The 23,640-nt window shown below is 47.5% G+C and overlaps 1 protein-coding gene across 1 annotated transcript in view; it reads right to left on the bottom strand.

Annotated features, from left to right (window-relative positions):
• The window catches only part of VPS36 (vacuolar protein sorting 36 homolog), a 62,590-nt gene that overhangs the window by 17,840 nt on the left and 21,110 nt on the right, over positions 1–23,640 (bottom strand). Inside the window, exon 6 of the mRNA XM_073583290.1 lies at positions 22,568–22,654. Coding sequence (XP_073439391.1) covers positions 22,568–22,654 — 87 coding nt within the window. The remainder of the gene's footprint in view (positions 1–22,567; positions 22,655–23,640) is intronic.

Raw genomic sequence — 23,640 nt, forward strand, 5'->3', positions numbered from 1 at the left:
AGCGGCGTCGGACTGGATTGGATTGCTACAGTCCAGGCAGAGGGAAGTGGACTGACCTGAGGGAAGTTTGCGATTGCAAGAAGAGCACGCAAAGTACTTGACTAAGGTGCCAGAGGAGGCAGGGGGACGAGCGCGGTCAGACTTAGAATTAGACATACTGACGGACAGTCACTGAAGCCTTGCCGGAAGGTTGGGGGACAGGAGGCAGAGGAGGGTGTCAATCTGCAGTATGCAGAGCTACTCACGGTCCGGTGTCCTATCACAGCTTCCAATAAATGGAGATGCACGGTTCGTCCGGCTTGCAGGGGCACGGCTGAGGGAACAGCGTCCGGCTGACAGGCTGCGAAAATGGCGGCAGCCAGAGAGGAGCCGAGCAGGAAGCGCGCGCTTTCCTGCAGATGCAGAGGAGGGAGGTAGGCGGGGCTAGGCGCCGATGATAAAAATGGTGCCGCCCGCTAAGATGGTAGGGTGGGAGGGACGGCGCCGCCTCCGGGACGCTCAACCTGAGGGGAGAAGGCCGTGGGCGGGCTTAGAGCGGGCGGGAGGGAAGCCCGCCCGAGAATGGAGAAGGGGGGCGTGGCCGCGACGCCGGACAAGGCCCCAGATGAAGCCGGGGCCTGGATTAGAAGAGGCGGCCGCCTGTCAGCACAGGGCGGCGCGGAGGCGTCGCAGAAACGCCGCGGTGGCTGCTACTGAGGACAGCTAGGACCCGGCAGAGGGGGGGGGAAGAGCTGTCCGATAACCAGCCAGGGCCTAAATAGCTGCAGCGGCCGCCTGGAGGCGTCGCAGCACTGTCACAGCGACCGCTGCCGAAGAATCCATGGAGTGGCCTGGCGTGGAACCCGCAGGGGAGAATGGGACTCAGGTCTCATACTTACCCTCCTGATCCGTTTCATCCAGCGTACTGTTTCAAGGAGAGTATCCTGCGCCTCAACCGACCGACCGCTCTGGTAGGCGAGTGGGTGGGAGACGGGGAGCGAGGACCATCTGGAACGCCACATCCATGTTAGGGGTCTTGGTCCTGCTGTAGACTTATGAGGATACGGGGTGGCAGTACACGGCGTACTCATAGTCTCTTTGTGGGACTACAGATGTGACTATTCACACTGTATCCCTCCGGAAAAACCTGAAAAGAAACGACGCACATCGAGGTAGATATGGGTCTAATCAAAGACCCGTGTCCACCTCCTACTGACACTAAGCTAAACTGAGGAACTTCCTGCCGGTCGGTGGGGTGTACACTGCGGAGGAGGAGCTAACCTTTTTTTGTGCATAGTGTCAGCCTCCTAGTGGCAGCAGCATACACCCATGGTCTCTGTGTCCCCCAATAAGGCGAACGAGAAAGATGCCATTTTACTCAGCCTATAAAGTGATATCCTACAATAACCTGGTTCTACTGACCCTCCGTGCCTCCAGGAGATCTCCCTGCTGCCCCCTGCTCCAATCAGGCATCTGTGTACCCAATGGTGGAGAACAGATGCTGCGGACACACTGTGCGCTCAGGTAAGAAAAGCCACTTGACAATGACTAGAGCAATGCAAGCTGGGAAAAGAGCAAAAGGAAGTCCTTGCTCCTGTAGTGCTGGCAGAATGCTGATGAAATGCAGATGGCAAGATACATATAGCGGATGAATGAGGACAGATCCTGGACACATTAAACTGGTTTTACCTTGTTGTTAAGGAGGACGGCAGGAAGATCATACTTTTCTGCAGATTTTGTGTGAAATGAGAGGTATGTTTCAAAGGGAATTTGTCACCAGGTTTTTGCTACCTCATCTAAGAGCAGCATAATGTAGGAAAAGAGACCCTGATTCCAAGCATGTGTTACTTAGTTTACTGGGTGAGGCTCCACCACCACAGTTTACTATGTGCATTGTCTATTGACAGTGAGCTGCTTATCTGGAGGAGGGGGAGTGGTTGGATCAGAAGGCACCAGGGAGCTACTCTGTGTAGTGATAATCTCCTGGTGATAAAACATTCATTGTATAGAAAGCACACAGCCTAATAAGTGACACATCCCTGAAATCAGTATCTCAGCCACTACTTGAAGCGGTCCTTGGATTACATAGCCAGTCCTGCTAATAGATTCTCTTTGATGAGCAAGCCCTCAGATGCTTTACTGTGGGTATGACCAGCAATACTAAAGGGGCTTTCCTACTAATTGATTACAGAAGCAAAAGAGCACGCAGTCATTTTAATATAAAAAATGTCAATCTTTTTATTAAATACCAATAGTACAAAAACACATGCAAAAGAAGTGCTCATGAATAAGTGTGGGCAACAGATCCCATGATAAACACCCCTCAATCTCCCCTAGATCGAAAAAGCGGCAAGTGGCACAAATAAAAATATAACACATACAGTATCCTGTCTCATATTAAAGTGCCATATTCGCATCCGCGGGCCAGATCCCTATAAGCCAATGGCCAAGTAAGATACAATTACTACCTACTATAAGGACACAGTACAAGTGTACCATAAGGAAAATTCCCCCAAGGCTGCAATGAAATCAAGAACGGCAACTTACCAGGGAGGGGGAGGAGAGGCCAGCGTTGGAACCCCCGACGCGCGTTTCTCGACGTCCCCCGCCGCTTTATCAAGGAGGAGATAGTTGTAAATGTCCCAGTAGGGCCTTGAAATAACCCTTGAACCCAGTCACATGACCGGTGTCCACCAATCGTATTGGCGCTTGCGGCGCATGCGCCATAGCGTCTGCAGGTCCTGCACTGTAGTCTGGCGTCAAGCACAGTGCGCACGCGCCGGGTAGGGGCGAAGCACACTGTGCATACAGACGCCGGCCACAGCGCGGAGCCGCAGACAGCATGGCGATGCGCGCGGCCATGAAGAGATGGTGGATCATAAGAGCATCTACACATAAACCAGAGTCGGGGAACTATACAGAGGCCAAAGCCACATATAATTAACCCTAAGTCAACATGTAAGACCATGCATGAATAGGGATATAAGCCGCCTAAATAAGCATGATACAATGAATACGCATTAGAGCAATAGATGTAATACAGATCGCCTCAGTAAGCATACAGTACAATGAATATATATTAAAATAATAGATACATCAGGTAAACAGATGATTAACTCCATAGAACATCCCAATTCAAATATGCCCCAATACAGCAGCCTATATCCCCACATATAAATAAATAAAGCATAGATATATTAACAATTGGCCAGATATATGGTGGGTTTCACAGAGATGCTTGATTGTAGCAGTTGGTATATCAGATCCACAGTACAAGACTAGTTCAAAGCCAGACAAGGACTCACTGGGGAATAACTGAAGGAATAGGAAAAGAATAAAAACAGTAAATAAAACATAAAAACAAAAGAAAATTAAAAACATCCGCTGCTGAGCAGCATGGGAAATGTGAGGTCATGCGGATACAATAAAAAGGAAAAAACAAGGGAATATCAATAGTACTGTATATCCCTTCATGTCGATTCCAAGCATGAAGGGAAACAAGGAAGATGTTATAATAAACCAGGAGGAGGATTTTTGATGTCAGTTTGCATAGGGGTCTATAAAAATGAGGTGAAGCTTAGAAACTCATTAAGGCCTCTAGGGCTCATGGTGTCCAACTGGACAATCCATTTAACCTCCATCTGCCCGAGGATTTTTTTTTTTCGCCACCCCTTATACCCATATGCAACGCATCAATCCCCCTAATTTGTAACAATCCCGCATTGCAATTGTGATGTGCCCGGAAATGTCGGGGGATGGTTTTGAGGTCATTAGGGTCAGACACGGTCCTGGCTGCCCCAATGTCCCGCACATGTTCACGTACTCGCACCCTCAGCTCCCTGGTGGTGAGGCCAACATAACTTTTAGGGCACGGACAGGTGGCATAATATATAACATTTGACGTGCCACATGATATCTGTTGTTGTATCTTAAATTCCTTCATACCATCCGAGGAGCTGAAGGTGGAGCAGCGCAGGACATTGGCGCAAGCCAGGCAGTGTCCACAAGAAAAAGATCCACTGATCAGACCATTGGAGCCGAAGAAATTTTTAGGAGTAGGCACATAGTGGCTCCATACCAAAAGATCGCTCAAATTATTTGAGCGACGTGGCGTCATGGATGGGGAATGCCCCAGGACGGGCCTCAGGGATGCATCTGTCTCCAAAACAGACCAGTGCTTTTGTAAGATGGTGCGCATATTGCGCCATTCATGATTATACGTAGAGATGAACCGTATAGGTCCATCTCTATTCTGTACACCGCCCTTTTTGTTAGATTGTAAAAGGACACTGCGCGGGGTATATCTTGCCTTATTATAGCCCATCTTCACACACCTGCGGCTGTACCCCCTCTTTAAAAAATGATCACTCAGGTCGTGGGCTTGTCTTTCGAATCGATCATCGGTGGAGCAGATGCGCCTCATGCGGAGAAACGGTCCGACCGAGATGGCCCTCACCATGGCTGGGTCATGGGCTGATGATGCATGCAACAAAGAATTTACGGAGGTGGGTTTCCTGAATACGTCCGTATTGGTCACTGCCGATGTAGAGTCTTTACACTTGTATCGATCATTCGGTGGGAGTAGATGCTGTTCGCCTGTTTTGGGGGGCCTCCGACCTGGATGGCCCTCTATGTGAGCTGGTCGACTTTATCTTCACCCACAATTTCTTTGTATTTAAGGATCAGTTTTATCTACAGAAGCGGGGCACAGCCATGGGGGCGGCCTGTGCACCTTCGTACGCCAACCTCTTCCTGGGCTCTTGGGAGAGGGGTTTATTTGGCGACAGGGGCCCGCAGGACACTTCCCATGTGCTGTGCTGGTACCGCTTCATAGATGACATTTTATTTCTGTGGGATGGTACTGTCGGCCAGCTCGATGATTTCATGAGGTCTTTGAATGATAATAATTACAACATTCGTCTGACATATAGGTGTGACGACAGGAGTGTGGGTTTCTTGGACGTCCGCCTGGAGGTTGACACGCACCGCCGTATCCAGACGGACATATTCAGGAAACCCACCTCCGTAAATTCTTTGTTGCATGCATCATCGGCCCATGACCCAGCCATGGTGAGGGCCATCTCGGTCGGACAGTTTCTCCGCATGCGGCGCATCTGCTCCACCGATGATCGATTCGAAAGACAAGCCTATGACCTGAGTGATCATTTTTTAAAGAGGGGGTACAGCCGCAGGTGTGTGAAGATGGGCTATAATAAAGGCAAGATATACCCAGCGCAGTGGCCTTTTACAATCTAACAAAAAGGGCGGTGTACAGAATAGAGATGGACCTATACGGTTCATCTCTACGTATAATCATGAATGGCGCAATATGCGCGCCATCTTACAAAAGCACTGGTCTGTTTTGGAGACAGATGCATCCCTGAGGCCCATCCTGGGGCATTCCCCATCCATGACGCCACGTCGCTCAAAGAATTTGAGCGATCTTTTGGTACGGAGCCACTATGTGCCTACTCCTAAAAATTTCTTCGGGTCCAATGGTCCAATCAGTGGATCTTTTTCTTGTGGACACTGCCTGGCTTGCGCCAATGTCCTGCGCTGCTCCACCTTCAGCTCCTCGGATGGTATGAGGGAATTTAAGATCCAACAACAGATATCATGTGGCACGTCAAATGTTATATATTATGCTACCTGTCCGTGCCCTAAAAGTTATGTTGGCCTCACCACCAGGGAGCTGAGGGTGCGAGTACGTGAACATGTGCGGGACATTGGGGCAGCCAGGACCGTGTCTGACCCTAATGACCTCAAAACCATCCCCCGACATTTCCGGGCACATCACAATTGCAATGCGGGATTGTTACAAATTAGGGGGATTGATGCGTTGCATATGGGTATAAGGGGTGGCGAAAAAAAAAAAATCCTCGGGCAGATGGATGTTAAATGGATTGTCCAGTTGGACACCATGAGCCCTAGAGGCCTTAATGAGTTTCTAAGCTTCACCCAAAAATCCTTCTCCTGGTTTATTGTAACATCTTCCTTGTTTCCCTTCATGCTTGGAATCGACATGAAGGGATATACAGTACTATTGATATTCCCTTGTTTTTTCCTTTTTATTGTATCCGCATGACCTCACATTTCCCATGCTGCTCAGCAGCGGATGTTTTTAATTTTCTTTTGTTTTTATGTTTTATTTACTGTTTTTATTCTTTTCCTATTCCTTCAGTTATTCCCCAGTGAGTCCTTGTCTGGCTTTGAACTAGTCTTGTACTGTGGATCTGATATACCAACTGCTACAATCAAGCATCTCTGTGAAACCCACCATATATCTGGCCAATTGTTAATATATCTATGCTTTATTTATTTATATGTGGGGATATAGGCTGCTGTATTGGGGCATATTTGAATTGGGATGTTCTATGGAGTTAATCGTCTGTTTACCTGATGTATCTATTATTTTAATATATATTCATTGTACAGTTATATGCTTACTGAGGCGATCTCTATTACATCTATTGCTCTAATGCGTATTCATTGTATCATGCTTATTTAGGCGGCTTATATCCCTATTCATGCATGGTCTTACATGTTGACTTAGGGTTAATTATATGTGGCTTTGGCCTCTGTATAGTTCCCCGACTCTGGTTTATGTGTAGATGCTCTTATGATCCACCATCTCTTCGTGGCCACGTGCATCGCCATGCTGTCTGCGGCTCCGCGCTGTGGCCGGCGTCTGTATGCACAGTGTGCTTCGCCCCTACCCGGCGCGTGCGCACTGTGCTTGACGCCAGACTACAGTGCAGGACCTGCAGACGCCATGGCGCATGCGCCGCAAGCGCCAATACGATTGGTGGACACCGGTCATGTGACTGGGTTCAAGGGCTATTTCAAGGCCCTACTGGGACATTTACAACTATCTCCTCCTTGATAAAGCGGCAGGGGACGTCGCGAAACGCGTGTCGGGGGTTCCAACACTGGGCTCTCCTCTCCTCCTCCTCCCTGGTAAGTTGCCGTTCTTGATTTCTTTGCAGCCTTGGGGGCATTTTCCTTATGGTACACTTGTACTGTGTCCTTATAGTAGGCAGTAATTGTATCTTACTTGGCCATTTGCTTGTAGGGATCTGGTCCGCGGATGCCAATATGGCACTTTAATATGAGACAGGATATGTGTTATATTTTTATTTGTGCCACTTGCCGCTTTTTCGATCTAGGGGAGGTTGAGGGGTGTTTATCATGGGATCTGTTGCCCACACTTATTCATGAGCACTTCTTTTGCATGTGTTTTTGTGCTATTGGTATATAATAAAAAGATTTTGATATTTTTTATATTAAAATGACTGCGTGCTCTTTTGCTTCTCCTGGTTGTTATACTAGTTTCTGAGCTTGTGCATATGGTGTTGGAGCGGGGTTGTCCCCTGTCTTCATATCGCCATACAATTATGGGATTTTTGTTGTCAATAATTGATTACAGAGTTCCCTTTGAACACTCAGAACAGTTTGGAAATGTTTAAAATTTCCAGAAATGAGGTCTGCGGCCTCTAAATAACTATATTCGAGGCCTTCTGCACACAGGGAAAAAAATGACAGCGATTGTGTTGTTCTGACCCTGCATTTTATTCCCACCGTGTCATTGTGTCACTGCTCTAAACAAAGATAATGTCACAGGCATTAGGAGAGTATATTTTCAGCTACTGGGCAGTTAGTCAATCACAGATTAGGACCGCCCACTGGACTCAAGCACAGAAGGAGCAGAGAAGCATTGATACACCAAACTACAAATCAATCTGATCAGCCCCTCCGGCCTTATAAAATGATGCTGGTAGAGGAGACAGATGTGCATACAGGTTTACATCATTAAAATTGGCCTAGATTAAAGGGGTTGCTCACTGTCAATTAAGTTTCTACCCTGCTATAGTTTATTACTAAACAACAAATCGTGCTATACTCGCCTTCCCCAGGTCTACCGGCAAGTGTCCACCATTGCTCCCGGTGTCTGGCATTGGCTGCGGCACTGATGTTGCCTCAACAGTGAGGCAGCCAATCAATGAGCTCAGAGGCTAAGTCAGCGTGGATGGCACATCCCATTCACAGCCGCTAAGCTCACTGATTGGTTGCAGTGCTGTTGAGGTGACGTCAGACATGCAGTGGTAGAGACTCACTGGTGGACCTGGGGAAGGGGAGTACTCCATGGCTTGTTTTTTTTTATTATAACAAAGTGTAGCCAGGGGAGAAACTTTAATTGAAAAGTAACAACCCCTCCACCTTGTTTTGTGATACACTTCCTGGCACCCTCATTAGAAACTACAGCAAATAGCAGCAGAAATCTGGTAGTGAAGAGTTAACAGACATCTGCAGATCTGAAAACAATGTCCAGCGCATTGTGCAAAGCCTCTGATCTCAATCCTGAGAGATTCCGGACAGGAAAAAGAAAAAAAAAAATCTCTACCATTAGTATAGATCAGACGTTTGTGACGGCCATAGCCGCGTACAGCAATCCGGCATCCATTTGTCACACAAGGATGCAATGGGAGCGCGGGAAAGACGATTTTACATTCTTCATACTGCCATTGCCATTTTTTTTCTTTTGAATTCCAAAATTACTGGGTCATTTTGAGAATGACACCTGTTTAAATGGCGACACCACACGATACGAGCACCTCGACCTCCCACCTCCCATAGATCGTAAGCTCTGGTGAGCAGGACCCGCGCTCCTCTTAATAAATTGGAGATTTACTCTGCAGCGCCCGGGACGGTCTGTACCTGTCCCTGATGAGTCAGTGGAACAGGCTGGTGCTGTATAAAGACTATTATTTAGGATTTCGTCATTTTTATTAGTATTCTTACTATTCAATGTCATCAAACATACGGTATGCCTGCAAATTCTGATGTGGATTGGACTCCGTATTTTTGGCGCAGAATTTAGTGCATAATTGCTGGCATTATTATAATCTCAATGTTATGTTTTTTTTTGTTTTTTTACTTTTTGCTCTTTTATGCGCCTCTTAGAAATGTAGAGGAAAAAAAAAAAAAGGAAACGAAAAACATCAACCCCTCCCACCCCACCCAAAAAAAAACCCAAAACAGTTCACGGCATGTTTAAAACACACAGTGGGCAGGAGCGATGATGGAGTCACGTCCCCTTTCATACTACTGTTAAATTCAGTGGGAAAAAAAAATATTTTGTATGAGCAACATGGGCATGGAAACCACTTTGGGTTTCATGTTGCTCGGCCCTAATGATGTGACCCAAAGACCGGTGTCACAGGTCCATGAGACATGGACCGCGCCCAGGATACAATACCTGACCCTGTCACCTGATCCCTGCCCCGTATGTGCCCAGGGCAGGACACAGGGCGCTTGGGGCGGGTACTGTATCCTGAGCACGCTCTATTGTGTTACACACCACAGGGATGATGCCATTAATACGATTTCCAGCTTTCATTGATCCAAAAATTGCACAAAAAACTGAACTGGACCTTTCTTTTTTTTTTTATTGTGGACAATAAATAAGGATGTTAAAAACAGACATATAGACCCCCAAAAGCAAACATGAAATGCAACCTGATTATTTTCAGGAAACAAAGCTGATAATTTTTTTTTTTTTTACACTCATCTGAACGCAGCCTTAGGCCACATTCACACAGTCAGTATTTTACACCAGGATTTGTAAACCAAATCCAGGAGTGGTGACGTGTTTCTAGATTAGACTTTTCCTCTCCTCTTTTTGGTTTACAGATACGGATGTAAAATACTGACCAAAGACTCAACGTGTGAACATGGCCTTATACTATATTCCACTGCGCCCTACTGCTCGCCTGTCTGATGGTCGGCGGCTCCTGCGCAGGTTGTTTCCTTTATCTGCACAATGACTGCAGAGTTCACATGTAATGTAATCTACTGTACTTCCCTATCAATCATGGACTAAAGAGGAACACGGCTATATACCCGGGGGCATCACTTCATCTTAAAGTAAAAAATGGCAATTTCACCTGCAAGACTATGTGGCCAATCATAATGGTTGTGCGGCTTTGCAGGTGAAATGGTTGTTTTTCGACGCATTGTGCCACGGCGGCCTTAAAGCACCACTTCTGTAGGGTTTTTTTATTTCACCGCTGGAGTGGTGCTTTAAGGCTATGTGCCCACGTATGCAGAAAATTTCTGCTTCAGAAACGGACTCCTTCCCAGAAAACGCGCGTTTTTGATGCGTTTTTTTTTCCGCGCGACTTCTGGACTCATAGGAAACAGCTAAAAACGCGGACTTTTCCGCAAAATTAATGAGCATGCTGCGTTTTTAACCGCTAAGCGTTTCCTAGGCGGAAAAAAACACATCAACTGGCACAAAAAGGCCAAAAAGCATTAAAATGAATGGGATGCTTATTTTAATCGTTTTTGAAGCGGTTTGACACTGAAAAACGCTTCAAAAACGCCTACGTGGGCACACAGCCTAAATGTAAGTCCTGTGCCCCTTGTCTTATACTCACCTTGTGGCGTTTATCCGTTTTCGCCACTGGTCTCCGGCAAAAAGTGACCTCTCAGCAGCTCCAGCATCTGCACAGAGGTCCCAAATCAATGTAAGTCTCTGTGCGCCTCGTCCTGGCCGGGCTCTCATAGACTTGCATTGAGAGCTTGTGACGCAGCTTCTGACTTCCGGCCAGTTGGGACCGGAGAGTTGCCGAAAAACGGTGAAGACGCCAGAGGATGAGTAGGTGACTGAGGGCTCACATTTAAAGCGCCGCTAAAGCGCTGAAAAAGAAACAAAGAGCTGGAGTGGCGCTTTAATATATTCTGAGAATATAAAAATGCTGAACATGACAGGTGACACTTATAAGCAGATCATTTTCCCATTGCAAGAAAAATGCAGTATTAGGCCGGAGTCACACTACAGCGAGATACGGCCGAGTCTCGCAGGTTAAAACCAAGCTCTGGCACCGGCACTCCGGAGCGTGCAGCTCCATGTATTGCTGCACGCTCCGCTCCGGAGTGCCGGCGCCAGAGCTTGGTTTTAACCTGCGAGACTCGGCCGTATCTCGCTGTGTGTGATCCCGGCCTCACATGGTGGCATGGATGGATCGCTAGCGGCTTTGTGCTCTAGCTCTAAGAGGGGGTCTTAGTAGAAAGAGTCCCTCTGCGATGTGTAGATGGGACTACACAACACAAATAAACTAATTAACAAAATTCCACACGTTCTCAAAAACAAAGAATCAGAAAAAGCAAGTTATGTCAGGCTCTGACCGTGTGTCATCTGGGTATGGTGCCTCTTTTATGAGCTGCCTATTGTCTGCTCTGGGTTTCATAAAAATAACAAGTGAATAATACTTCTTGAAGGAGAAAATCCCCAGAATGACAGAACTCACAGGTGGAAAATGAAGTCATCCCCAAGCTTAGCTGGAAAGCAAAACAAAAATGTAAGGCAAACAGGCCGGCTCTCCTCCCCGTGCCTACAAATATGCGGAATTAAAGGGAAAAAAAATTAAAGGTTGTGTGTGTGTGTAAGTTACATATGTAAGTCAGGTGCCCCCTTGGGCATCCGCTCCATCCAGGGTCCCAGTGACTTTGCTTCTGATCTTCAGTGCTGGCAAAACAATGTATGAAGGAGGCTGGCTGACTGGCTCTATCCTACTGCCAAGCCATCACCCATCTCTGTTGCGACAGTGTAGGTATTGAATAGGCGTACACAGCTCTGGTCACGTCCCGATACAGGAGACACTGTCCCGAATCAAGCGCCAGACCAAAAGCCAAGGGGCTGCCTGACAATGAAGACCTTCGGTCTCGTAGAACTATATCAGTCTGATATATATTTCAGAGAGGGGTGCACTTATGAAAACATGGTATAAAGGTTCCCAGGCTACAGGGCTCCGTGATCATGAAGTCTTAGTACCAACATGGCATGGGGGGGGGAGGCTCCTGCTGCAGCCGGTTGTCTTACAGCCAGGGAAAAACAGCTCATCTCCTAGGACACAGAAAACGTCTTTATATTTCTCCTATGTGATGAGACAAAATAGGAGCTGAGGAGTAAATGTGACTAAGGAAGGGGTCACTGGGAATTTTGTTAGTGCATTTGCTATGTTTAATGTTCCTTTAACCCCTTCATGACCCAGCCTATTTTGACCTTAATGACCTGGCCATTTTTTGCAATTCTGACCAGTGTCCCTTTATGAGGTAATAACTCTGTAACACTTCAACGGATCCTAGCGATTCTGAGATTGTTTTTTCGTGACATGTTGGGCTTCATGTTAGTGGTAAATTTAGGTCGACAATTAATGTGTTTATTTGTGGGGGAAAAAAAAAAAAAAAAAAAAAAAAACAAAAACGGAAATTTGGCAAAAATTTGGAAAATTTTGCAATTTTCAAATTTTTATTCTGTTAAACCAGAGAGTTATGCGACTCAAAATAGTTACTAAATAACATTTCCCACATGTGTACTTTACATCAGCACAATTTTGGAAACAAAATTTTTTTTGTTAGGAAGTTATAAGAGTTAAAAGTTGATCAGCGATTTCTCATTTTTACAACAAAATTTACAAAACCATTTTTTTTTTTTTTTTTTTTTTTAGGGACCACCTCACATTTGAAGTCACTTTGAGGGGTCTATATGGCAGAAAATACCCAAAAGTGACACCATTCTAAAAACTGCACCCCTCAAGCTACTCAAAACTACATTCAAGATTATTAACCCTTCGGGTGCTTCACAGGAACTAAAGCAAAGTGGAAGGAAAAAAATGGACATTTTAAATTTTTCCAACAAAAATTTTCTTTTAGCATCAATTTTTTTCATTTTCACATGGGCAACAGGATAAAAATGGATCCTAAAATTTGTTGGGCAATTTCTCCTGAGTGCACCGATACCTCATATGTGGTCATAAACCACTGTATGGGCGCACGCCAGGGCCTGGAAGGGAAGGAGCGCTATTTGACTTTTTGAATGGAAAATTAGCTCCAATCGTTATCGGACACCATGTCGTGTTTGGAGAGCCCCTGTGTGCCTAAACGTTGGAGCTCCCCCACAAATGACCCCATTTTGGAAACTAGTCCCCCCAAGGAACTTATCTAGATGTGTTGTGAGCACTCTGAACCCCCAAGTGCTTCACAGAAGTTTATAGCACAGAACCGTGAAAATAAAAAATATTTTTTCCCCCTCAAAAAGAGGGATTTTTGGTTCTTACCGTAAAATCTCTTTCTTGAAGCCTTCATTGGGGGACACAGGTTACCATGGGTGTATGCTGCTGCTGCTAGGAGGCTGACACTATGCAAAACGAGAAAATTAGCTCCTCCCCGGCAGTATACTCCCACCGACAGGCACCAAGTACCTCAGTTGGTGTAACAAGCAGTAGGAGAAGCAACAATAACTCTGAAAATATGTACCAACCCAACAAGGGACTCGTAGGCCCAACACGGTACAACTTAAACAGGGAAGGTGCTGTGTCCCCCAATGAAGGCTTCAAGAAAGAGATTTTACGGTAAGAAACAAAGATCCCTCTTTCTTTATCGCCTCATTGGGGGACACAGGTTACCATGGGACGTCCCAAAGCAGTCCCAAGGGTGGGAAGAGAGCTTAGGGGAACGTGAAGACAGGACTTAGGTCGGCCGGTGTGCTACCGCCACCTGCAGAACCTTCCTACCTAAACCTGCATCAGACGAGACCTGGGTATGAACCTTGTTGAACCTTGCGAAGGTGTGCAAGGACGACCAGGTCGCGGCCCTGCAAAGTTGTAAAGCCGAAGCCTGGTGTCCGACAGCCCAAGAAGCACCTACAGCCTGGGTGGAGTGGGCTCTTACTCCCGGAGGGGGACGTTTTTCCTGAACGCGGTAAGATTCCAGGATATTAGAACCAACCCAGCGAAAAATACTGGACTTGGATGCCAGGAATCCTTTCCGGCGACCTTCAGGGATGACAAGCAGGGAATCGGATTGACGAAAAAAAAAGCGGTCCTGGCCAGATAGACCCGCATGGCTCTCACCACATCCAGCTTGTGGAGTGACTTTTCCAGCGGGTAAACAGGCGAAGGACAAAAGGAGGGGAGGACGATGTCCTCATTGATGTGGAAGGAAGGAGGGAACGGGCCTGAGAACGACCTTATCCTGATGAACGATTAGGTACAGAGAACGAAAGGAAAAAGCCGCCAGCTCAGAAACTCTCCTAATGGATGTAATGGCAATCAGAAAAGTCACCTTCCATGAGAGAAGGGAAAAAGGAATGACCTGCAGAGGCTCGAAAGGCGCACTTTGGAGAGCGCCGAGAACGAGATTAAGATCCCACGGATCAATCGGAGAATGGTGAGGAGGGACAACGTGGGCAACTCCCTGGATAAAGGTCTTGACTTGAGGCAAGGGGCCAGATCCCTCTGGAAAAGAATTGCCAGAGCTGAAACCTGGCCTTTGAGAGTACTGAGGGACAGGCCTGCATCTAGGCTGGATTGAAGGAAACCATGTATGGATGGAATAGAGAACGACATTGGAAAAACATTGTTGTCGTCGCACCAACGGAAAAAGGCCTTCCAGTACCTATGGTAAATGCGGGAGGAGGCTGGTTATCTAGCTCTAATCATGGTCTGAATGACCTGGTTGGAAAAACCTGATTGTCTTAGAATCACGGCCACAGTCATGCCATTAAACTCAGAGACTGAGAACACTGGTGGTAAAGGGGGCCTTGTGAGAGAAGATCCGGACGGTTTGGAAGTCTCCAAGGGACGTCCGAAAGCATGTTCACCAGCTCCGCATACCAAGGACGTCTTGACCAGTCTGGGGCTACCAGAATTACTGGGATGCCTTCTGATTTTATTTTCTTGACCACCCTTGGAAGCAAGGCCAGTGGAGGAAACAAGTAAGAGAGTCGGAACTGAGATCACGGGATTACCAGAGCGTCGCAACCGACGGCCAGAGGGTCCCTGGACCTGGCTATGAAGCGGGGAACTTTGTGGTTCATCTGAGACGCCATGAGGTCGACGTCTGGAGTGCCCCAACGCTGGCATATCTGATTGAAGACCGTGGGGTAGAGAGACCATTCGCCTGATGCTAGGCCCTGGCGACTTAGGAAGTCGGCTGCCCAATTTTACACCCCTGGAATGTGAACGGCGGAGATTTCCAGAACGTAACGCTCTGCCCAATGTAGAATCTTTGCTACTTCTGCCATTACTTGTTTGCTGTGAGTACCGCCCTGGTGGTTTATGTGCGCCACAGCCGTGGCGTTGTCTGATTGGATTCGGACTGGTTTGTCCGCGATGATTTCCAGCAGGGTGATGGGGAGCAGAGACTCTTGGGCATTCCAACGCCCTTGGGCGGTCTTCCGCTGGAAAACCACTCCCCACCCGAGAAGACTGGCATCGGTGGTGACTTGCCACTGAAGAGGAAGAAAGGACCTCCCTTGCAGGACTGACAAAGGCATTGTCCACCAAGTTAGGGATTGCCTCACTCTGGGAGGCAGGAGTATGGGGCGGTCCAGGGAGACTGAAGTCTTGTCCCAGACTGAAAGGAGGGACAGCTGAAGGGGACGAGAGTGGAATTGGGCGAAGGTAACGGCCTCCATGGAGGCTATCATCTTCTCCAGGACCCTCATGCGGAACCGAAGGGGAACTGGGACTGTCCGCTTCAGGGATCGGATTCCTTTGCAGAGAGCTGAAAATTTGTCCCTCGGAAGGAACACCCGGGCCAGGTTCGTGTCGAACTCCATGCACAGGAATGTCAGACGCTGAGTTGGGAGCAGGTTGGACTTCTCTCTGTTGATTATCCAACCGAGCCGTGTGAGAGTATCCAGGGTAATCTGAAGACTCCGAAGGCAGTCTCAGCGGGACGAGCCCTTGATCGTCCAGGTAATGGATTATGAGGATCCCCCTGGAGCGAAGGATGGCCATGACGGCTGCCATGACCTTTGTGAAGACAAGAGTAGCCGAGGCTAGGCCAAAGGGGAGGGCCGTGAATTGGTAGTGATCCTCCTGAATCGCAAAGCGAAGAAACCTCTGATGTTGCAAACAAACAGGGATGTGGAGGTAGGCATCCTGTAAGTCTACAGAGCAGAGAAACTCCCCGGGCTCCAATGAGGCGATTACCGAGCGAAGGGACTCCATCTTGAAGTGAAGGATCCTCACGTGGCGATTGAGTAGTTTCAGGTCCAAGATTGGACAAAGCGAGCCGTCTTTTTTCGGGACTACGAAGAGATTTGAGTAGAACCCCGAAAACCGTTCGTTTGGAGGAACGGGAACAATTACTCCGGTGGATAGGAGGGAAGAGACGGCCTGGAGGAACCCTGGGGTGAGGGATGGTTGTTTCGGAGGATGAGACAGAAAGAAGCGTCTCTTTGGGAGGGAAGAAAATTCGATTTTGTAGCCGGATGTGATGATTTCCCTGACCCATGCGTCGTTGACAACAGACAGCCAAGCGTCTTTGAAAGTAGAAAGCCTGCCTCCCACCCTGGAAAAACTTCTAGGTGGGGGTGACCCGTCACTTGGAGGAAAATCTACCGGAGCGGGATCCTGAGGGCTTGGAGGGTCAGCTCTTTGGTCTCCAGCGGGGTGCGGGTTTATACGATGCTTTTCTCCATTCCCCGGAGGTAGAGGGCCGGTCCTGCTGGGAGGAATTTTCCGAGGAAGGAAAGGGGCGAAAGGACCTAAACTGACGAGGAGCTTTTCTGTTGAAAAAACGTCTAGGCCGAGACTGAGGAAGGGAGGTACTTTTACCTCCGGTGGCATCAGAAATTATCTGATCCAGCCTGGCGCCAAAGAGCCTTGAACCCTGAAATGCTAGGTTAGTGAGTGACTTCTTAGAGGTGGAGTCCGCACTCCATGTCTTCAACCAATGGATACGGCGTATGGCAACTATGTTGCTGTTAGCTCTTGCTGAACACCCGGCTGCATCCAAAGAGGCGGCCAAGAGGCATTTACCAGCATGATTAATTTGGTCAGCCAGCTCCGCTAGCTCGTCCTGAGGAGCTGACGCTAAAATGCCCTTGCAAAGAATTTTTGCCCAGGCTGAAATGGCTTTCGCTTCCCATGCGGAGGCAAAACTGGGACAGAGAGGCGCCAGTTGCCTCAAAAATCGATTTGGCCAGCGATTCGATCTGCCTGTCCGTTGAATCCTTAAGTGATGCGCCGTCCGGAAGGGATAGAACCGTTTTTGAGGAAAGACGGGAGACTGGTGGGTCCACCTCGGGAGCTTTGGCCCATTTCGCGAGAAGGTCCGCATTAAAGGGATATAGCACGTCTAGGTGCCTGCGTCCAGGGAACTGCTTTTCAGGATGCTCCCAGTGTAAGGTTAACGTAGTCTCGAACTCCTTGTGATTAGGAAAGGTTCGGGAGGGAGGTTTCGTTCGTTTGAAGGGGACAGAGCATTCTTGTGGGGGCGTCTTGTCCTTTATTTTGAGCGTTTGGGTAATCGCTGATATGAGACTATCTACCATGTCCTGTGTTTTGGACATGTGGTCCGAATCGGAGTCAGACCCCGATTGGGAGTCTACGTTTGACCTCTGAAGAAGGGGATGAGGCGAGGAGAGCAGCCTGGATGATGCGGAGGGGACTTGTGAGCTGGAAGAAGAGTCAGACAGGGCCCGCTTCCTGGAACTCCTACCCGGTCTGTCCCTCTGGAGGTCGCAGTCAGGTGCAGACGACTCACCGTGAGAGGCGGTCGGAGCACAGGTGGCTGTAGATAGCTGAGGTAATCGTTCTAAGACCTGGACCAGGGACTGAGACACTTTTGTCAGGTCCGCGACCGACTGAGACATTGCAACAGTCCACTCTGTGGTCGGGGGGGAGCTCTCATCCCGGGGTTTCGGTGTGCTCCTGAGGGGCAGACATAGTAGAAGGACTGCAGGACAGGCAGAAAGGTGACGACTGACCAGATGTCCACTTCTTTTTACAGCGCGCGCAGGCGTAGTGAGTAGCAGTGGGCCTAGAATAGGGAGCCCTTGCAGGGTTGGGCATATGTGGAGTCTGCGGCAGTATAGCAGAACGTATCTGGTGAAAGTGCTGCAGGGAGGGGAGTGAGTACTGCCGAGGGGAGCTAATTAGAGCCCCAGGAAAAGCAGAGCCTACCGTAGCCTTATGCGCAGCAGAGCCGAGTAGAGGTGTTCCCCAGCAGAGCTCCTTGCAAAGAGGAACGCAAGATTCCAGCAGAAGGACCTGAACGGTGGTCGGAGCTTAGTGGAGGTGTCGCACGAGTGGGCGGAGCTTAACTGCCGTGCCGCGCGATTGGATTAACACGGGGAGCGTGGTTAAGGGGAAAGAGGAAGCTGCAAATCGAAAGCAGCTCTGTGATAGGCTAAAAAGAAGCGCGAAAAGAGTGCGCGCAGAGCGGGGGGGCGTGAGCTGATGACGCTGCCCGCCAACGAAAGTGAAAGTAACAAACCGCCCAGAGACTGGCTTGCTGCCCCCGATGACAGTAGGTACTGGCAGTAGCTGTGGGGGACCCTTGCTGAGCTCCCGGCTGCGGCTGGTGAACAAAGAATCTGGCGAGGCGCGCGCTTAGGAAAAGAAAGGGCGCAAATTGTTTTTATAAAAGGAAGTGCGGGCATTGAGGGGTTAACAGCGGCACCGATGGCTTCTATGTGAAGGAGCACGGGGCCGGTGGGGGTAGTCAGACCACTTACCTGACGCCCACATCTTGAATGCGAAGAGGATGACCACAGGGGCCCCACGAATAGGGGAAAGGCCGCTGGGAAGGAAGATCCTCTATACCCGCACTGCGTCCGAGCAGTGCAGAAGACGGCGTCAACCCCTTGATAGAAGGGGGAAAGCCACCGCCGGTGACCACCGTCTTCCTCTCAGCCCTCTCCCGGGAGAGGTGTGAGGAGGGGAGTTGGCTAGGACCAGCCACCTGACATCAGCCCGTAGCACCCGAATGATGATAGGGAAAGGGTCCTGCCTGCGGTACTGAGAGGTGCGATGTGGGCGACACCACATTGATCGCTCAGCCGCCTGATATGGGAAGGCAGGGTGAGAATTTACACCCTGTCTCCAGACCCTGTATCTGGAAAACAAATGGAAAAGATTAATAACACAACTAAAACCTGTAAGGAAAAAAGGATAGTTAACTGCAGATCTGGGGAGATCCCGATCCGCCTCCTACAGACACTAAGCACAAACTGAGGCACTTGGTGCCTGTCGGTGGGTGTATACTGCCGGGGAGGAGCTAATTTTCTCGTTTTGCATAGTGTCAGCCTCCTAGCAGCACAGGTTACCCATGGTAACCTGTGTCCCCCAATGAGGCGATAAAGAAAATGATTTTTAGCCCACTATTTTTTATTTTCACAAGGGTAACAGGATAAATTGGACCCCAAACGTTGTTGTCCAGTTTGTCCTGAGTACGCTGGTACCCCATATGTGGGGAGGGACCACTGTTTGGGCACACGTTTGGGCTCGGAAGGGAAGTAGTGACGTTTTGAAATGCCGACTTGATGGCAGGGCTGTGGAGTCGGAGTCGTGGAGTCGGTGCTCATTTTGGTGGAGTCGGAGTCAGAGTTGGAGTCGGTATAAAATGGACCGACTCCTAAAATATATAATAAATTGGGTACAGTAATTCAATGCAGAATGTGCTGAATATTTTTTCATAGGAGTTTGGGAAAGTTATGAAATGTCCTATAAATGGCTGTTCTATTCCTGATCTAAGGCTACATTCACACACAGCGTTTTTCCTGTGTTTTTTGAGGATATGTTTTTCAGCTGCAAAAGCTGATCATCTTTTTAAAAAACCGCATCACCTGAAAGGTTTTTGAGCTCATAGATAATGTTTTCAATAGCCAAAGCAGATTAGAAATCTGCTCTATCCATATCTGTCTATCCATATCGTATCTGTACCAAAAAGAATGAAAACCGGGTAGTACACCAATATATATTCTGTTCTATCTAAATATCTTGATTATTGGATCATAAAAATGATTAAATGTCTGAGGTTCACATTGTACTACAATAAATTTTTCACTTAAATATAAGCAATATGTGTGGGAGTCGGAGTCGGAGTCGTGGAGTCGGAGTTGGTGTAAGGGAAATTGAGGGGTCGGAGTCGCAGGTTTGGCTTACCGACTCCACAGCCCTGCTTGATGGAATGGTCTGTGGGCGTCATGTTACGTTTGCAGAGCCCCTGATGTACCTAAACAGTGGAAACCCCCCACAAGTGACCCCATTTTGGAAACTAGACCACCCAAGGAACTTATCTAGATATGTGCTGAGCACTTTGAACCCCCAAGTGCTTCACAGAAGTTTATAACGCAGAGCCGTGAAAATAAAAAAAAAAATTTCCCACAAAAATAATTTTTTTTAGCCCCCCAATTTTTAATTTTTTCCAAGGGTAACAGGAAAAATTGCACAACAACTTTGGGGATCTAATCTCTCCTGAGTACGCTGATACCCCATATGTGGGGGTAAACCACTGTTTGGGCACACGTCGGGGCTCGGAATGGAGGGAGCACTGTTCGACATTTTGAACGCAAAATTGGCTGGAATAAATGGTGGCGCCATGTCGTGTTTGGAGACCCCGTGATGTGCCTAAACAGTGGAAACCCCTCAATTCTATCTCCAACCCTAACCCCAACACACCCCTAACCCTAATCCCTAACCACAACCCTAACCCCAACTCTAATCCTAACCACAAGCCTTACCCTAATCCCAACCCACCCCTAACCCTAATCTTTAGCCTAATTCCAACCCTAACCCTAGCCCTAATTGAAAAACAAAAATATTTATTTTATTATTTGTCCCTATGGGGGGGGTGATAAGGGGAGGCGGTGATTTACTTTTTTTTTTATTTTGATTACTGTGAGAGTTTATCACAGTGATCAAAATAAAAAAAAAATAAAATAAAAAAATATGAATCTGCAGCCGGGAAATGCCGGCGGGCCCACTGCGCATGCAACCGCCATTTTCCAAGATGGCGTCACCCATGAACCGGGACGGCCAGGGGGCTTTGTAAGTATCGTGGGGGGTGAGGGGGGGAGCAGACTGTGAACGATTGCCGCCGTTCGGCACCGTCAGTCGGTGTGTGGGGGGTTAAATTAGTGTCTACAGCCATGGCAGATGCTATTTCAGCATCGGCCATGGCTGGATTGTAATATTTCATCAATTTTCATTGATGAAATATTACTATCGCTCTGATTGGCTGTTGAACGTGAAACAGCCAATCAGTGCGATCGTAGGCATGGTGTCGGCTAAGCCACCCCCCTGGGGTGAAGCACGAAGCCTCCTGTCACTGCGGGTCGGGTGACCTTTCAGTGACCCCGGTCACCCGACCCGCAGGGGGGCTTTGAAGTCATGACACAGCATATGCGTCATGGGTCGGATTAGCACCGACTTTCATGACGCATACGCTGTGTCACAGGTCGGGAAGGGGTTAAAGGACTTGTACACTAGTAGACAACCCCTTATTAAAAGGGTTTTTCTCAACATCGTAAATGGTAAAAATTGCAAAGTGCTTGTAAATGCCATAAATTGTTGCCTGCTGGAGTTTCAGTCTATCAGTGGTTGCCGGTCTTCCAGGCAATGAGCCTAGGGCTTACAAGTTCTTTTCTATAGCTTTGGTAATCACTGCTGTCGCCAGATCACCAGATGAAGCCAAATCTACAGATCCGGCCAGCTTCAGTGCCCCTGAGCTCCTACAAGGCAAAACTGCTTCTGTTTGCACAATTTAGGCGAGCAGTGCAGCCTTGTTGAAAGTCCAGTCTGTCAATCAATCACCACCTTCAGCATTCAGGAAGCCAGAAGGCAAAGGAGTGGTGCGCCCCTGAAGACTGAAGGGTATACTAACCCTTTAATGTTAAAGCAAAAGGGTGAGAAAAACCCAAAGAATATATAAGCCTAGAAAATAATATTTTATTAGAACAAATTAAAAAAAAAAAAACAAAGAAAATATTTATTGGCACCAGATGGTAATACATGCATGTAACCATATGTATGAGAATTATTAAATCCCCTATACAATCCAATTAAACATAGGTAAACTTTCCTTAGTAGAAGCTAGAAAAAGGCACATTAGAAATAGAATACACTTACATCTATGTAGCCGTTTTTGCGATGGTATCACTGCTGCCCCGACGCACGTTCCATCAGAACTTCAGCAGGAGACATGCCAATACAATTTTCTTGGTATTTTTTTTTTTAATTGTTCTAATAAAATATTGTTTTATAGACTTATATAATCTTACGGTATTTATTACCCTTTCGGTTTAACATCGATTAGTTGAGTTTTGACAGTTGATGTACATTATACTATGGGTGTTTTGCATAGATGTTACTCTATAAATGTGCTGAAAAATAACAAAACAAGCAAAACACCTCAAACCGCACTCATATCGGGGACTGGCTTCACTCCTCCAGCCTCAGCAATGCAACCTCCACATGATATGATGCACAGCATCTGGCAGGGACATCACATGAGCACTATGGCCAATCAGTGACCTAGAGGGGACCACCCTGGTACACAGCACCGAGTACAGAGGGGCAGTGCTGGTCCAGGGGGGAAAAGTATTAGTTTACTATTTTTTTTCCCCATCTCCCTGAACCCATTTATAATGTATTTTTCAATAGTGGCACAGTTTGGCGATTATATTTATTTATTTATTTAAAGAGATCAGTCAACAGATTATCATGTGGACTGCCTGCTGGTAGCCAATAAGGTACGAGGCAGTGGCCAGTGAATGTAGACAATTTACACTAACCTCAGAAATGTTCTTGTCGGTCTCTTTTCTTTTCTCCTCCAGCTTCCGCTCAATGCCCACTATCCCGACAGCTTTTATTCTCCCGGCCTTTGTAAAGAAGAAAAATAAAAAAGGAAGGAAGCAAAAAGATTAAAAAAAAAAAGTTCTCACAAAAGAAAAGAATTTTTCTGAAAGAAATCTTTATACCCGGCAGGATGCAAACTTTAAAGGTCTATTAATCAGAATCTAGAGTGTTGTACGGACTGACACATGTAATATCCGCCGCTGGCCATCAAACTCGCCACCTATGTATGCCCATCATGAACCGCACGTGTGCCCACCTCCATATTTCCAGTAATGCACCATGGGGCCCCTTTTTCTGAATGGATCCAGGTAGAGCACTCGGACTGCACCTTGGAGATATTTTTTGAATATTCTGTGCATAAGCTGTAAATATCCAGGATGAGAACATCATTGCAGGTAACGCCCTCTAGTGGCAGTAAGGCATGTAGTTTTTACAGTATTTGTGTGCATTAAGGGCAGGGGATTCAGACCTAAACACAATGGCATTTATTTTTATTTATTTACGAGGGGCGTTCGTTAAAGATTTCCCTTGTCCCACTTCTATTTATCACAGGATGCTGAACCTGCACACGTGTATAAAGTCTCTATAGGTTAAGTGTCAATTTGCAACTCAGAACTGACTACGGTCTTGATTTTACAGGTGCTGAAGTGGTGTGAGGTTTGATAATGGACCCAGTGGAATACAGAGCAGTCATCACGTTCCTTTACTTGAAAGGTCGCACACCAAAGGTGACGTTTGATGAGGTGAAAGAGGTTTATGGTGATGATTACCAATCATATAATGTAGTCAAGAACTGGCATCATCAATTCAAATGTGGTCGGACTTCAGTGCAAACAGCTCCAATTCCAGGGCGACCCCACTCTGCTACTGATGAACACACCATCCAAAAAGTTGAGGGTGCCATTTTGGAAAATCACTGAGGAACCATTCGCCACCTAGCCAAAATGTCAAGATTAGTGTGGCGTCCGAAGAAAAAAAGGCATCCAAGACCATCTTCACATGCAGAAGG

Source organism: Dendrobates tinctorius, unplaced genomic scaffold (genome assembly GCF_039654945.1).
Source record: "Dendrobates tinctorius isolate UK_male_01 unplaced genomic scaffold, ASM3965494v1 ptg000075l, whole genome shotgun sequence".
Taxonomy (NCBI): Eukaryota; Metazoa; Chordata; class Amphibia; order Anura; family Dendrobatidae; genus Dendrobates; species Dendrobates tinctorius.